The sequence below is a fragment of the Poromitra crassiceps genome (assembly GCF_964638095.1).
Source record: "Poromitra crassiceps genome assembly, chromosome: 4".
Classification (NCBI taxonomy): domain Eukaryota; kingdom Metazoa; phylum Chordata; class Actinopteri; order Beryciformes; family Melamphaidae; genus Poromitra; species Poromitra crassiceps.
The window spans coordinates 60,506,380-60,524,121 of NC_139626.1; the positions used below are offsets into that span (position 1 = coordinate 60,506,380).

General features: G+C 43.6%; 1 protein-coding gene across 2 annotated transcripts in view; it reads right to left on the reverse strand.

Annotated features, from left to right (window-relative positions):
* vps54 (VPS54 subunit of GARP complex) overlaps positions 1-17,742 on the reverse strand; it is a 97,783-nt gene that overhangs the window by 22,613 nt on the left and 57,428 nt on the right. For both annotated transcript variants that reach the window (XM_083635619.1, XM_083635618.1), the window contains exons 13-17: positions 13,240-13,369; positions 12,198-12,379; positions 5,562-5,674; positions 4,434-4,497; positions 2,701-2,806 (exon numbers count right to left, since the gene is read on the reverse strand). In XM_083635619.1, coding sequence (XP_083491745.1) covers positions 2,701-2,806; positions 4,434-4,497; positions 5,562-5,674; positions 12,198-12,379; positions 13,240-13,369 — 595 coding nt within the window. The remainder of the gene's footprint in view (positions 1-2,700; positions 2,807-4,433; positions 4,498-5,561; positions 5,675-12,197; positions 12,380-13,239; positions 13,370-17,742) is intronic.

The window sequence follows — 17,742 nt, forward strand, 5'->3', positions numbered from 1 at the left end:
GACTCATAGAGACAACACTGTACTGCTAACACTGACTCATAGAGACAACACTGTACTGCTAACACTGACTCATAGAGACAACACTGTACTGCTAACACTGACTCATAGAGACAACACTGTACTGCTAACACTGACTCATAGAGACAACACTGTACTGCTAACACTGACTCATAGAGACAACACTGTACTGCTAACACTGACTCATAGAGACAACACTGTACTGCTAACACTGACTCATAGAGACAACACTGTACAACTAACACTGACTCATAGAGACAACACTGTACTGCTAACACTGACTCATAGAGACAACACTGTACAACTAACACTGACTCATAGAGACAACACTGTACTGCTAACACTGACTCATAGAGACAACACTGTACTGCTAACACTGACTCATAGAGACAACACTGTACAACTAACACTGACTCATAGAGACAACACTGTACAGCTAATACTGACTCATAGAGACAACACTGTACAACTAACACTGACTCATAGAGACAACACTGTACAACTAACACTGACTCATAGAGACAACACTGTACAACTAACACTGACTCGTAGAGACAACACTGTACAGCTAATACTGACTCATAGAGACAACACTGTACAACACTGACTCATAGAGACAACACTGTACAACTAACACTGACTCATAGAGACAACACTGTACTGCTAACACTGACTCATAGAGACAACACTGTACAACTAATACTGACTCATAGAGACAACAGCGTACAACTAATACTGACTCATAGAGACAACACTGTACAACTAACACTGACTCAGAGACAACACTGTACTGCTAACACTGACTCATAGAGACAACTGTACAACACTGACTCATAGAGACAACACTGTACAACTAACACTGACTCAGAGACAACACTGTACAACTAACACTGACTCAAAGACAACACTGTACAACTAACACTGACTCATAGAGACAACACTGTACAACTAACACTGACTCAGAGACAACACTGTACAACTAACACTGACTCAGAGACAACACTGTACAACTAACACTGACTCATAGAGACAACACTGTACAACTAACACTGACTCAGAGACAACACTGTACTGCTAACACTGACTCATAGAGACAACTGTACAACACTGACTCATAGAGACAACACTGTACAACTAATACTGACTCAGAGACAACACTGTACAACTAACACTGACTCAGAGACAACACTGTACTGCTAACACTGACTCATAGAGACAACTGTACAACACTGACTCATAGAGACAACACTGTACAACTAACACTGACTCATAGAGACAACACTGTACTGCTAAAAGCGTTTCCACTCGTTTTCTTATGCGCAAATTGAAATTTCACGTAAAAACAAGTGGATGGAGACCCGACTACTGCCCTGGAGGATGTTACAGAAAAATAAATACAAATAAACATCAATGGGCTAATGTTAAAAAGTTGACAAATTAACAGAAATTTTGTGAGGATTTGTCTGTAAGTGAGAAGAGATTCACCCATGGGGTGGTGAATGGGGGGGAACAGGCACTGCACTAGTCCTATACTAATTTGGTTAACTTAATCCCTTATTGAATTACATTAGTATAATTTAGTATTTTTCAGTTTGCAAAGACAAAGGGGGAAAAAAGAAATGTGTACGTTATATGTGCCTTGTACAATTTTCCCGAAATAAGAAAATAAAGTAACTGTAGTACCAAAAAAAAAAAACGACAGAAACAGCGTTAGCTGTGATGCTTTGTGCAGAGTGTGTTGTTAGCTATGATGCTTTGTGCAGAGTGTGTTGTTAGCTGTGATGCTTTGTGCAGAGTGTGTTAGCTATGATACTTTGTGCAGAGTGTGTTAGCTGTGATGCTTTGTGCAGAGTGTGTTAGCTGTGATGCTTTGTGCAGAGTGTGTTAGCTATGATGCTTTGTGCAGAGTGTGTTAGCTGTGATGCTTTGTGCAGAGTGTGTTGTTAGCCGTGATGCTTTGTGCAGAGTGTGTTAGCTGTGATGCTTTGTGCAGAGTGTGTTGTTAGCTATGATGCTTTGTGCAGAGTGTGTTGTTAGCTATGATGCTTTGTGCAGAGTGTGTTGTTAGCTGTGATGCTTTGTGCAGAGTGTGTTAGCTGTGATGCTTTGTGCAGAGTGTGTTAGCTATGATGCTTTGTGCAGAGTGTGTTAGCTGTGATGCTTTGTGCAGAGTGTGTTGTTAGCTGTGATGCTTTGTGCAGAGTGTGTTAGCTGTGATGCTTTGTGCAGAGTGTGTTAGCTGTGATGCTTTGTGCAGAGTGTGTTGTTAGCTGTGATGCTTTGTGCAGAGTGTGTTAGCTATGATGCTTTGTGCAGAGTGTTAGCTATGATGCTTTGTGCAGAGTGTGTTAGCTGTGATGCTTTGTGCAGAGTGTGTTGTTAGCTGTGATGCTTTGTGCAGAGTGTGTTAGCTGTGATGCTTTGTGCAGAGTGTGTTGTTAGCTGTGATGCTTTGTGCAGAGTGTGTTGTTAGCTATGATGCTTTGTGCAGAGTGTGTTGTTAGCTGTGATGCTTTGTGCAGAGTGTGTTGTTAGCTATGATGCTTTGTGCAGAGTGTTAGCTATGATGCTTTGTGCAGAGTGTGTTAGCTGTGATGCTTTGTGCAGAGTGTGTTGTTAGCTGTGATGCTTTGTGCAGAGTGTGTTGTTAGCTGTGATGCTTTGTGCAGAGTGTGTTGGGACCTTGAGCAGGTCGGCCAGGCGGGTCAGCATGTCCGTGCTGATGGAGGGGATGTCGTTCACACACTGACAGTATTCCAGAAAGATCCGGATCAGCATCAGGACGGTCCTGAACACAGACACAGAGGAGAGGCGGTCAGAGCCACACACACATGAAGACAGGACGGTCCTGAACACAGACACAGAGGAGGGGCGGTCAGGGCCACAAGACGACAGGAGCTTTTAGTTTAGAGCAGGGGGCAGCAACCTTTTTCATATGAAGTGTCATTTTAAAATGTGCATGTCGACCAGTGTGCCTGAGGTTTTTAGCTGGAGCACTTTCACGCCAACATTTCTATCTGCTCTCTGCTGCTTTGGAATGCATGGAACGGAACACTAGGAGGCTAACCCATCAGAGGCAGAGTAGCGTGGGTCACTACGATAGAGACACTGCATGAAATAGGCCACGCCCATCGCAGGGGAAAGCTCTCCATTCACTCCCATACACCAGCGTCATTTTCCTTGAATTAAACATAGCTAAAAGCTGTTGTGTGGTGGGGCTGCGCAGACAACAAATGTAAACAATCACCAATTAACGTTTTTTTGTACTCCCGAGCAAAACAAGGAAGCCATTGAGAATTGGCGAGAAGAAAAATGTGGATTTAGCTGTCAAGGAAGTAAGTTGGAGTGTTCATCTTGTAAGTTGGAGTGTTCATCTTCCGTATATATGATCTTTGTGTGCAACACATGACATAGGAGAATGCCAGGATTGCTGTAAGTGTAAGTAAGTGTAACTGCAAGCAGCAAAACGTTTTCAACCGCGATGGATATGGGTTTAACAGTTCACTGGATCAACAGATCCACTTTGGGTAAGTGTAGACTTTGTTACTTTCTAACGTTCTGGTCAAAGCCTTCTGACCATAGTCAGACGGCCCAGGGAATGTTGATAGATCATCATCAATTTTCTTCTTAAAGCAACGAAGCTTGAAACGTTTGCATTGAGGCTGTGTTGTTTATTACCACTCCGACAGTAACAGCATCTTTCTTTACACTCACGTTATCTGTCTGACTCTCTCATTTCACATATTTTCGCGCGTCAAGCTAGCCAGTCTTAACACACCACTTCCCTAACCGAATTTCAAAGTAAAATGCCTTTGGCGTTTCTTTTAACCATGTAATACCAAAGCGAAAATAATTAATACAGCGACATGCTAGACATCTAACAACTTAAGTGTGAGGTGTTTGGGGTAAAAAAGAAGAAGTAACTAGTAACGTAACTAATTACTTTTTGAAAAAAGTAATCAGTAAAGTAACTTGCATTACTTTTTAAGGAGTAATCAGTAACTAATTACTTTTCCAGAGTAACTTGCCCAACACTGGTTATGTTTTTAACTCTGTAGCACCCTGAGATTCTCTGTGAATGAAAAGTGTGGTATAAATAAAATACATTATTAAATATTTAATATGCAACTGCAAAAGGCTGTGAAATTGGTAATTTGGCATTTCAACATTTCTACCAAAACCCTAACCCTAATCTCAATTGCGCACTTATTGCTATCGTGTGCTGCCACACCACTGGTTAACCCTTCGTGTCCCAGGTGGAGGTGGCACCTGTGCCCTGGGTTGCTGACGGCTGGTTTCGAGACTTGATTCAGGTTTCCTACAGACAGTGTCAGAACAGTGCAGCTGGATCCATGATGCCAGCCGGTGTTTGTGTCCTGCCTGTTGACACCACACAGAGGTTTTTGGACACTTACCCCACGACGGCGTATTTCTGTCCATCCACCAGCAGAAACTCACTGGGCTTCCTGTCCTCTGGCGCTGGAGGAAAGACATCAAAACCAGTTGAGAAATATTTATAAAAGCCAAAGTCTCTGAAATGTTTTAATCACTGTTGAAAACTAGGAGAATCAGGACAGTCAATGGATATTGGGTGTCTAAGAGAAGGTCAAGCCGTCAACTGACGGGGGTAAATGGAACTATAACTTATTTCCTTGTGTGATTTTTTTAATCTGGCAAAACTGGTTTGTACCGAGTCATGTAGGGACATTTTGAAAACTGAGATACTTCAGTTCTAAAAGTCAACCCTCCAGAATTAATTAATTAATTTTATCTCACTGCTTCTGTGTTTTATGACTCTGCAAAGTTACACTACTGCTCAAGTACACTTTGAAACTGACAAACGTTTACAGTCAGCTCTAGGGCTCAGCTGTGACAAAGGACTTTAAAAAATACATAACAATCCTTTTGCAATGTCAAAACAGCTCCAAGCTGCTTGGTCTACTGGTTGCATATGGATTTGTCGGATTTGTGACATCTGGATTTCATAAAAGAACAGAGACCATCTCACTGTTCAGCTAATTATTAGCAGGTTTTCAGGACCACATCTTACTAAACATACAAGGCGGTTGTGCCTGGGCTTGCTTAGGGACTTTTTTGGTTTGGGGGTGTGATGTTGAGAAGGTGTTGTGTTCAGGGCTACCTGGGGTTTGGTGATGTTGAGGAGGTGTTGTGTTCAGGGCTACCTGGGGCTTTGGTGATGTTGAGGTGGTGTTGTGTTCAGGGCTACCTGGGGTTTTGGTGATGTTGAGGTGGTGTTGTGTTCAGGGCTACCTGGGGTTTTGGTGATGTTGAGGTGGTGTTGTGTTCAGGGCTACCTGGGGTTTTGGTGATGTTGAGGTGGTGTTGTGTTCAGGGCTACCTGGTGATGTTGAGGTGGTGTTGTGTTCAGGGCTACCTGAGGTTTTGGTGATGTTGAGGTGGTGTTGTGTTCAGGGCTCCCTGGGGTTTTGGTGATGTTGAGGTGGTGTTGTGTTCAGGGCTACCTGGGGATTTGGTTTGGGGGTGTCTTGGTGATGTTGAGGTGGTGTTGTGTTCAGGGCTACCTGGGGTTTTGCGCTCCGGTAGTGTTAGTCTGCCGTCAGCGATGGAGTTGACCAGATCCTGGAACTCAGCGGGAACCTCAGCCTGCTTCCAGCGCTCGTTATCCAGGAGGAGGCTGCAGGACACAACATCAACGCCAGTTCAGTGTCTAATGTCCTGCTTCCAACATAAACTGAACTGTATTTCTTCCTCCAGGAAGTTTCTCCATCGACAGTATCAAATCGTTGCACCATTCCAACGGTTGTTTTACACAAGACTTTGAAATAAGATACGTTTGCACTTCATCGATCTCCTGGGGGGGAATCAGGTGTTACAGCAGCAGCTGGTGCCAAGGAACTACAGGAAAGGTCATAAGGTAATATATAAATACATGTAAAAATAAATATGATATAGGGCAAATGTTCTGTACAATAAATAGACTCCTGTGCTAGATGTTACAGACTCCAACTTTGTGAGATTTCATTGAAACTAGTCTATGTTTGAAGTGAAGTGTAACCAAGGTTCTCACACCTTCTTAAATATCAAATGCAAAGACTTTTCAAGGACTTTCCAGGCCCAATTCCCTCAAATTCATGGACCCAACGCGGCAAAGTTTGAGACACGGATCAGGGTTCATTAGGCCTACTGTTACTCTTACAGCACTGAGATGTATTTATAATTTGTATAGTATAGTATATATATACCGGTATATATATATATATAGTATATATATATACACTTTACAAATAACATGTTGTGCTCAAAGTTGAAAAAATAAGATGTTGGTGATGACGTCAGACATAATAATGGTCTGATGTATGACAGACAGATAAGTAAGGGTTAATGCACGACGAGGTGTCCATTATCAGAAAGAAGGTTGAGAAGGTTGCCCCCGCGAAGTCTAATAATTTCTGATAATGGACACCTCGAAGCGCATTAACCTGCTTATACCATGGTCACTTGCCAAAGAAACAAAACAAGACCATTCATTTATAGTTTCATGCATTTTGCAATCAAAATGTAGTTTTCATAACTTGAATATGAGTTGAGAACCGGCAAGAGAAATCGTCCCCTCCGCTGCTCAAGATTAGGCTATCATTGGATAAAATGGCCGCTTTTACCAGCTCAGTGGCCTTGTGGTCTGAGTGTCCGCCTTGAGACTGGGAGGTCGTGAGTTCGATCCCCGGCCGAGTCATACCAAAGACTATAAAAATGGCACCCATTTGCCTCCCTGCTTGGCACTCAGCATCAAAAGGGTTGGAATTGGGGGGTTAGATCACCATATGATTCCCGAGCGCGGCGCACGCTGCCGCTCACCGCTCCCCCAGGGGATGGGTCAAATGCGGAGAACAAATTTCACACATTGTGTGACAATCAGTGGAACTTTACCTTTACCTTAGTGCCTGCACCTGGCACAATTCTAGAGTCAAGCTAACTAATAATTTAGCCAATTGTATGTAACATACGAAATAAAAGCAAACGGCAATGTCTAAGAATGCAACGCCATGTAACTGGCTCGTTAAGTCTCGCATTCAAGGGAATTACATTAATGTCTGCGGGTCTTTTAAGACGTAAATGGCGCGAGGCTGGAGGAGACTGAAAACCATCAGCTTTCTATGTTGGAGTCCAGGTATGTTTTGTAGCCTACAAGGACGTCTCTCAGTGTGTTGCTGTTAACTGCCCATTTAGTTGTTTTCTTTTTGTTGATCTTGTCTTTTTCCTCTTTGACTTGATTTGTATCAGTGATAGAGGCAGCGCGTGCTCTCCCAGAGCGCCTGGCTGCTGCTTGCTGCAAGTTGTAAAGAGAGGGTTTGACAGTTGACAGCCGAGAGCCCGGCTTCTGTCAGCTGACCAGAACGAAAATCAGATTTCTAAATAGCCATTATTTTAATAAACTGAGCACACAGGGGTAATCCAAATAGTTACTTTGAGCGACTTATATTTTTTCTAAACTTCTAAAAGTGCCATATTAACTCATTGAGTGCCAGCCACTTTTGGAGAACGGACGCTCCCAGTGCCAGAGTTTCAGAGCGTTTTCAGTGATTTCTCGAGGCCCACAGAAAATTGTGTGATATTACTATGTAAACACCGAACACGCAAAAAGAACGATGAGACTCTATTCTATCATCAGCAAAAACAGGTTTATTGATATCATTTTCCGTTCTTTAGTTATCAGCCGGAGAAGATAGCTTGATTTAACCAAAAACAGCCGTTTTTTTCTAGAAGCTGAGATAAAGAGCCTTTTGTGAAATTAAACATTTCATGCACATCACTGACTGAAGCTAATATTTTCTAATGTAGTCACACCTCAAAAATAATTTCCTTCAATAGAACAGCGAAAACCAAGGAATTTTGTTTGGCAAAACAATATTTTTTAGCTGCAACCAGCAGCGCTGGCCCCTGCGTGCGCTGCTGGTTGCAGCTTCTTGCTGGTCTTGATTTGCTGCTGGTGGGCATCAGATATTCTGGCTTGCGTTTGCCAATCCTGTCCTGCTGTCTGGGTCTGTCTGGGTCAGTGTTGTGTGCTGCTCTGCGTGCCCCACCCCCCCCCCCCCTTCAACTGCACACTCCTCCTCCGTATGAGAGTGTCTCTGGGGCTTTCTGCTGCGTTTGCTCTGCACTGAAAAGTCCGCTACATCCAGCTTTTTTACAGCGTTCCGCGTGTATTTGTCACCGGCTCCCATGCTTCCAGTTGAGAATAATAACAACTAATAACAAAATCAAGCGGACACGGAGGTGCTCAATTGTGGCAACAGATTGGCTCCTGCAGGCACAGCCAACGTTATGCTTCATGCATATCGATGCATACGGATGCGATGCGATTTCCGTTTCCCCAACGACTTCTTCTCTGTATTTTCCTCGCCTTTCTGTAATCTGGAGAGCACTGTCGCCACTTAATGGGTCCCTAAAATAGCTTTTACACATTCAACAGCCACCATACTTTCACAGGAGATGGATCTGGCTTTGATGCACGTCCCACCGTCAAAAAACGCAATTGACGAACATACTCGTCCTTGGCACTCTACGTTACTAAACCAATTGACGAACATACTCGTCCATGGCACTCAATGAGTTAAGCGTTAACGGTGGTATAGAGCTCAAACGGCTCTGTCGTGATCCTGACGCATCGTTATGAACGGTGAACAGACCATTTAGCTAGGTGTACATTATGACTGTACATTATCACAAATTAATGGACACCTTGCAGCCAATCAGAATCGAGTATTCACCCAGACCATGGTATAATACAGTTTATAAAACGGCTCTCTCAAATCAAGCAATCTGATTGGTTCACAGCCATCGTATAAATCCCGTAACCCACTCCAATAACCCATGGCCATGGGTTATGAGTTGCCATGGCAACTCTCTTACTAAAAGGCTTTGGTTACCTCAAATGACAATGTAGAAAAAACAAATGGCGGAGACAGCTGTCAGATCCTTGTGAATCGATCTTCGCTTATAACTTTACTAATACTTCGCAGAAAATTATGTTTTGTACAAGAATAGAGGCGGGCTAATGTCTTCTTTGCAAAAAAAAGGCTGTTAACCCCGCATTTAACCCTGCATTTAACCCCGTAACGTTAGTTGGTGTCGGGCTTTGCAGAAAGCTCTCAGCTTCTCAGCAAGCGCTGAGAATGCAGCGCTGCGCTCGAGCTGCCTGTCGGCTTTCCAGAAAGCTCTCAGCTTCTCAGCAAGCGCCAGGATTGGCCAATGTCAACTTCAGTCTCCAGAACGATTCAATCAAATCACCCGCACGTTCTTGCGGTCCCGCCTTACAGTAGTGTTTCAACTGACTCTATCAGAATGCCATGCCAGTCGGACTTATAGTATTATTATTATTATATTATCATACTTGGAAACCTGCAGCCGAGTGGGATAACTGCTGAGCAGCGGGATATATGCCACAACACACGCAGCTCGAGTGCTATATTGCTTAAATATACATTAAATAGGTAGCGTTAGCCTCTGGCATTAGCTAACTGTTAGCTGTGTTCGTTACGTGGGCGTAAAACACCACTGAATGACCAGTTTGATATAACTGTTGTTAACCAGTTCGAGTTACGCTCTTTCCATAAAGCCCTTCAGCTTTGATATCTGCTGGGCTTTCTAAACAAACGTTTTCACAGAGATGCGGCGATCCAAGTGTGGCGGCATACCGTTTCTGGTATTTCCGCTGTGACAAAGAGTTTAATCAAGACAAGAGGCGAAGCTGCTCTCTTTTTCTTTTCTGTGCTGCAGTCATGATGCTGCCGTGGAACAATTCGGCACATTGTAAATGTTCAATCAGTTCTCATCAATGTAAGTTCTTTGGCGCAAATGATGACATGCGACTATACAGCACACGCTCATGCGAGTGAGAGACATGGAACACCAAATGTTACATAGTAAACTGACCGGCGGCCTTTAAAGTCGAGCTGAACCCAAAACAATTTTTTCTTTTCTTTTGGTTCAAATACCTGGGTATGCGCAGTGCACCTATTTAATAATGTATGCCAAACAAATCACAACAATCTAATTTCTTTAGTTTTTCCCACTTTTTCACATCAAAAGTTCATTTTTCAAGATTTCATCGAGAACAGTAATGTAGTTTGCTGACATCCCCTAGTACTATAGGGCAGTGATATGGGGTAGAAATTTGATAGTACTAGGGCCTAGTACTATCAAATTTCTACCCCATATCAACTAGGGATGGGCATTTCTAGCAAAAACACTATTCGAAATTCGCTGGCCAAATTCGAATTTAATTCGAATTTCGAAAATAAATAAAAAAATGTAAAAAAAAAAAATTTTTTTTTTTTTTTTTTTTTTTTTTTTGTGAGTGAAATGTTGCATTGTCTCCCCTGATTCTAAGTCTACGGCTTTATTAATTAATATAAAAAGCTTCTGCTGTGGATTTTTAGCTCAAACAAGCATTGCACCACTGAAGTAAAGAACATGTTACATGACATTGACATTTTCGAAAATAAAAAACAGTTTTGACAATCATGAGTGGTTCATTAAATATTTAGTAGGCTCAGGTCTGAGTGCCAAAGGGGTGCCAAAGTCACCCCCTCTCCCTCTTCATGGGATTTCATCTGCCATTAATTTTTCCATAAACCTTGCTTAAAATGCTTATAAAAATTGTTTTACTTGCTCAAACCAAGCGATTTGACTATACTTAGAATCAGGGGAGACAATGCAACATTTCACTCAAAAAAAAAAAAAAAAAAAAAAATTTTTTTTTTTTTTCGAATTTCGAATTTCAATAATAAAAGTCGACCTTGATAATAACAACGATTATTCGAAAATTCGAAATTCGATGCCCATCCCTAATATCAACCAATCATATCACGACATGCAGCTGTCAATCAAATCTTCATTTCAGGATAATTTTCTCTTCCAAATGAAGTAGAAAATGGCGCCTAGTGCCTGTCATCTGGCAGAATTCCTATCCCATAAACTAACTACTAACTTGGCCAATTGTTAGAAACATGAACAAAAAACAAATACTATAATCTCTAAGAATGCAAAGAAATGTAACTGGCTCGTTAAAACGCGCATTCCAGGAATATTATTTACATTTACAACGATAATGGCGCGCGCCTCCGAGCCTGACAGCCTCCCTGGCTGTCAGGGGTCGTCTCTCGGAGATTCCAGGCGGACGGCGAGCACCTATGCATCGGATGGTCCGCTCGCGCCGCACGAAGCCGGTGGCTGCCTGGTGCTCCGCGGATCCCACTGGCGTAGCACGACAACACGCTGAATCCCACCGGATTTGGGGGTGGAACACGCCAGGATTGGCCGATGCCAAAGCCAGTCGACAGAATTGTCAAATCAAATCATCGACACCGTATATGGTGCGCCTCTCAATTTGTTTTCAGTCTGAAACGGACTCAGATGCACGTGACGAACGGGTTCACCTCGACTTTAAGCACTTTCAAAGACCCATTTCTTTGTTTGTTTGTTTGTTTTAGTTCAAGGCCTTGACTTTTTTTCTTTCAAACCCACAAACTTGCAAGGATTTCAAGAACCCTGATAAACACTACTGTCATTCCAGGCCCTGTGGGAACCCTGATAAACACTACTGTAATTCCAGGCCCTGTGGGAACCCTGATAAACACGACTGTCATTCCAGGCCCTGTGGGAACCCTGATAAACACTACTGTAATTCCAGGCCCTGTGGGAACCCTGATAAACACGACTGTAATTCCAGGCCCTGTGGGAACCCTGATAAACACGACTGTAATTCCAGGCCCTGTGGGAACCCTGATAAACACTACTGTAACTCCAGGCCCTGTGGGAACCCTGATAAACACTACTGTAATTCCGGGCCATGTGGGAACCCTGATAAACACTACTGTAACTCCAGGCCCTGTGGGAACCCTGATAAACACTACTGTAACTCCAGGCCCTGTGGGAACCCTGATAAACACTACTGTAAGTCCAGGCCCTGTGGGAACCCTGATAAACACTACTGTAATTCCAGGCCCTGTGGGAACCCTGATAAACACTACTGTAACTCCAGGCCCTGTGGGAACCCTGATAAACACTACTGTAATTCCAGGCCCTGTGGGAACCCTGATAAACACTACTGTAATTCCAGGCCCTGTGGGAACCCTGATAAACACTACTGTAAACACTACTGCGTCTCCCTCCTGGCTGACTCGGCAGCGTGTTACCTGAGCTTGGTCTTGCGCTCCTCGTGGAAGCGGTGGACGAAGCGGTTGGCCTGGCTCTGCAGCGCCCCCCGCAGGGACACACTGTGCCTGCAGCTCAGCTCCTCCGTGTCTCTGACGAAGCCCTCCACCGCCTGGGACAGACACACAAACTCGGCCGAGCTCAGACGCTCAAGAGAGCCGTCCTGTTGGGGGGAAATTAACTCGTTTACAGCACCTTTCTAGGTTTTTATAACATGTTGATCATAACTATTAATGTTATTTAGATGAACACAAAGCATGTTAACCACACATATTAAAGCTGCATTCAGCCATGTTTTTGTGTTCAAATAAGTGTTAAATGGCTCTATATTCTGACAGCAATCACTGAAATAGAGTGTTTGGTCAGTGACTTGAAACCCCCAACCCACCGCTGTCCTCTATCTCTCTCCTGTAGTCCTGCGGGCTGGGCGGACGTATCTCCGCAACCGTAACTCATTGGATTCGGGGTGAAAAAATACATATAGCCCTTTATAGGGATCGCGATTGGACCTTCTGTTTCTTAGAAAATGTCAACTTTTCTCCGATTGGATAGTTTCACCCCGAATCCAATGCCACCATCCCCGAGTCTCTACGAGTTACGGTTGCGGAGATGCGTCCGCCCAGCCTGCAGGACTACAGGAGAGAGATAGAGGACAGCGGGGGGTTGGGGGTTTCAAGTCACTGACCAAACACTATTTCAGTGATTGCTGTCAGAATATATAGAGCCATTTAACACTTATTTGAACACACAAAAACATCGCTGAATGCAGCTTTAAGCCCCACTATGAAGAATGCCATGTTTGTGTCTACATTTTTAAATTATAACATTAGAATGGCTCTTGGTATTTTTAAAATAAATTTAGAGACATATCTTTTCATTTGGATTAATGCTGCTTTGTGAAGCACGTAGGGCTGCATGTTTGCATGAAAGGTGCTATATAGATCAAGTTGAGCCAGACAAGCTGCAGCATGCGAAGTGTTGTGACAGTTTGTGGTTGCCGTCAGAAGTCAGGAGGAGTCAGACCTTGGCTCTGGCCATGAGGACCTTGACGCAGCGGTCGTGGCTGACGTCGGAGGCGGTGTACAGCAGCTCCTGGATGTTATTGGCCACCCGGCCCAGCTCCAGCTCTGAGGGCATCATGTCCTCCCCAGACCTGCAGGGTGGGAGAGAGGCAGGAACACAGACAATCGTCAGTAGGGCTGTGACGATCTAGATGAAAGTATCGTTACACATCGATAGCGTATTGAATCGATGCCAAGTGAAAACGTCGAAACAGATCACCTTTAACACATTCACTGCCAGCCGTTTTTTTTTTACTGTAGGTAGCTTCTGCCAAAGGGTTTTTTTGAGGATTCTGGCTCATCTTTCAAGAGCCGAGGATTCTTTTCTGCTAAGATTTTGTGAACACAAAATATCTCAAAAGAACTAATAGAATGTGTGCTTTCTCTGTCTAAAAGAGTTAGTTTGTAGAGTTAGTAGTTATGTAGGCATTAGCACTTGAATACAGCATGGTTTCAGCGTCTGAAAATTTAAGCTGAGATAAATGGCTTTTTGTGAAATTCGATAGAACAGTCACTTTAACCATTCATTTTTGGCATCAGTAAGACGTCAGACATCTAAACAATAGTTTTGAACAGTAATTTCCTCCATAACAGCAGGAAACCCCCCTCTCCTTCAAACTCCTCCCTCCATGGGTGTTCTCCTCCTGCCGCCGTGGCTGCAGCGGGTGTGTCACAAGCGAGTTGCTGCTGTCTGTGCTGCCTGGCTGCCCCTCGTCGGGCGAGTCTGGATGGGCTCGCTCGTTTCTTGGGGTTTCGGTTGAGAGCTTTGATGAAGCTTTTGCGATTTTGGTCTTATTTATGCTGCGTGTTTCAAAGTGTGTTGCACCCATAATCTATTATGCAAATTTGCAATCCCCCACCGCCAGCAACCAGCGCGAAAGCGAAAGCGTTTTCGCCAATCCATTTTACAGTATGAGAATGGTTTCATCGCGCGTTCCCCTGCAGTTTTGGCTCGGCTTTTTCTAGTCTGGAGAGCACTGTCGCCACTTAGTGGGTCGGTGGAATGGGTTGTACACGTTCGGTGGCTCCCATATTTATATAGGAGATGTAAAAGGGTTAGATCAACGTCCCACCGTCAAATTTTTTTTTTTTTTTTTTTTGACGAGTTGACTCGTCAATGGCAGTGAACGTGTTAAGATAGGCCTTGTAAATCCAAGGTGATGGGAGCATAGACGTGCATGTGGGTTATGTTCATAATTGAAAGGTCAAAAGGTCATCGAGGGCTCTTTGAGTTAAACTGGTATAAAGAAGAACATTTGAACTTAAACATGAGAAATGTGGCACTTTACAATAGATTGCTTTTCATTTAAATGTCTGGACGGGCTCAGAAATAAAACTGTCAAATCCTATTTTACTTGCTTCTTGTGAGTTGATATAAATGTAACACTGTTAAATGGACATTATGATATTGTCTCATATCGATCATCGCAGGCCCCTGAATCAAATCCAAATCGTATCGTGGCAGACTGTGATATCAGCAAATATTGTATCGTTTAGAGCCCGGCCGATATTGGCCGATTACCGATATATCGTATCGGCCGATATGGTGCGCCGATATTGCCTTTAAGTTATAGACAGCATGTTGTGTATATTTGATATTTTTTCTTAACTACCGTATTTGTTCTATTGTGTTTTTGTATTTCTAGTTATTTATAATTATTAAATTCCCAGTTAAGTTTACTGTTTCATTGCATTGAGTTTATTAATAAGCTGTAAAATATCCTGCCTACATTACATATTTCAATTCATGTCAACTCATATCTTTGTCAAGTGTTTGATATTTGAGGGTTGCTGATGTGGTGCCTCCTCTGGTCGTTAAGGGCACCTGTTCGGAGGGAGGGGAACTCGTTGGAATAGCGTGATCCTCCCACGTGCTATGTCCTACCGGTGAAGCTTCCCCTGTCAGGTGAAAAGAAGCGGCTGGCTAACTGCCCATGTGGAAGCATGGAGCCAGTTTTCGGCTCTCCCCAGATCGGCAGAGGGTGGAGCAGCAACCAGGATAAATAAATAAAAAATTAGCACTAATGGGGGATAAAAAGTTGATAAAAAAATATAAAAAAAGAAGAAGAAAAAATATATATATATCGGCCGATATTATCGGTATCGGAATTTTTTTACTCCCTGATATCGGTATCTAACCTTGCTTGCAAGATGGATAACCTCGCGAGATCAAAAGAGATTCTCTCGACGTAATCCCTCTTGTCATGCACACGGAAGTGACAGGCAGTCTGAATGAAATTGAATGTAACGTTCCCAATTATATGTATTAAATTCTAAAAAACGACCCTCAACATTTGGGAAGGCTAAGCCACACAACTAGTTCGTTATAATCGAACGTCATGCTTCGAAGGCGACTTTACGACGATGAGGACGGTGAGGACTCAATCACTGATAGACTACCACGGAGATCAGGAACAGGCACCTTCCTCCGGTCGCAAACGTGACGTCAGAGGCATGGCGATCTGATATGTTGACCCATCTGTCTATCACCAGCGGTGATAGACAGATGGGTCATCCAATCACCTGCCAAGTAGCTTGGAAAAAGTGCCCGCCTCCGTCAGCGGGTCGGGGTACTGCATTCCCAGATCGACTGGTTTAGTGAAACGTAATGTGGAGCTAAACTGTCCATCTGGCAGCGTCAGGTTAATCGGTATCGCCATCTGCCTCAAAAATCCAGTATCGGTCGGGCTCTAGTATCGTTGTCCAAAGAATCGATATAATATTGTATCATGATGAAACTTGTGATTCCCACTAGGCATGGGTCGATTTCCGGTTTTACCGGTTCGGTTCGGTATGGACGGTTTTAACTTGACAACAAAAACATTCTAAATTGAACCCCCGCTCACTTCCTGTTGCAGTGTTTGCTATGGACATAAAAGAAAAAAAAACATTCAAGTGCAGGACTGACCATTCCGTGAAAACCGTCTATACAGCTGAGCGGCGAAAACAAAAGTAACGATGTCGAGTGAATATTTCTGCAGTTTGCCGAATGCTGAGAAAAAGGAAGTGCTGTGGGGTTGCGCTCTGGTGAAAACCGTCTATACGAGCCCAAACCGGTTTGATCACGTGCGAACCGAAAAAACCTAAAAACCTAAAAAAAAAAAAAAAAAAAAAATTGCCAGTCCATTCTGATTGCACTATTGTTTGTATTAGCCTCTTCTCAAGTTGCACTAGTAGGCAAAAGTCTTATTTTGTTTATTATGTTGATGTTTGAAGAAAAGTTAAGCTGAAAAGTTATGAGAAATAAAAACAGTGTGTTGTTACAGTTAAAAGGTTCTGCTTATTTGTATTCAGTGTTCGTGCTGGTTGGCAGCATACCAGCTTAGAGGTGCATTATCGCCACCAACTGCAGCCGCTTTGATACGTTTTTTTGGGGAATATCGAACCGGTTTCAAAATGTTCAAACCGACCCATGCCTAGGCCCTATATTGTGTGAATTTGTGAGTTTTGAAGTTTATAAGGCAGCTCAGCTGTAAGCCAATCCATTCTGATTGCACTGCTTGTGTTTTTATTAGCCTTTTCTCAAGTTGCACTATAGGCAGAAGTCTTATTTCATTTATTATTTTGATGTTTAGAAGAAAAGTTGAGCTGAATAGTTATGAGAAATAAATACAGGGTGTGTTTGTTACACAGGTGTCCTGCTTCTTTTTATTCAGTATCATTGCTGGTTGACAATACCAGCTTAGAGGTGTTATATCGCTATCAGGTGGACTGAAGTTGCGCTACAGACAGTTATGGGCCACACTCGGGAGCCCTGCTTAAAAAAAAAAAAAAAAAAAAAAAAAAGTTAATTACAAAAAAAATCGGTATACCGGTTCGATCCGGTTTAGACGGCAATATCGAACCGGTTTTAAAATTTTCAAACCGACCCAGCCCTAATTCCCACCCATACTCGTCAGAAGAACCACAACAAATACTGATACAGTTGGGTTTGGTTCCAGGATGTTCAGGGAACAAATCTATGCAAGCATGACACAGATTTGGCTCAGAGCACAGAAAGCCCACCTGCTTATGTGACAGAGCCCACCTGCATATGGGACAGAGCACGCCTCCATATGAGACAGAGCCCACCTCCATATGAGACAGAGCCCACCTGCATATGGGACAGAGCCCACCTGCATATGGGACAGAGCCCGCCTCCATATGGGACAGAGCCCACCTCCATATGGGACAGAGCCCACCTGCATATGTGACAGAGCCCACCTCCATATGGGACAGAGCCCACCTGCATATGTGACAGAGCCCACCTCCATATGGGACAGAGCCCACCTGCATATGAGACAGAGCCCACCTGCATATGTGACAGAGCCCACCTCCATATGCGACAGAGCCCACCTGCATATGTGACAGAGCCCACCTCCATATGCGACAGAGCCCACCTGCATATGGGACAGAGCCCACCTCCATATGGGACAGAGCCCACCTGCATATGTGACAGAGCCCACCTCCATATGGGACAGAGCCC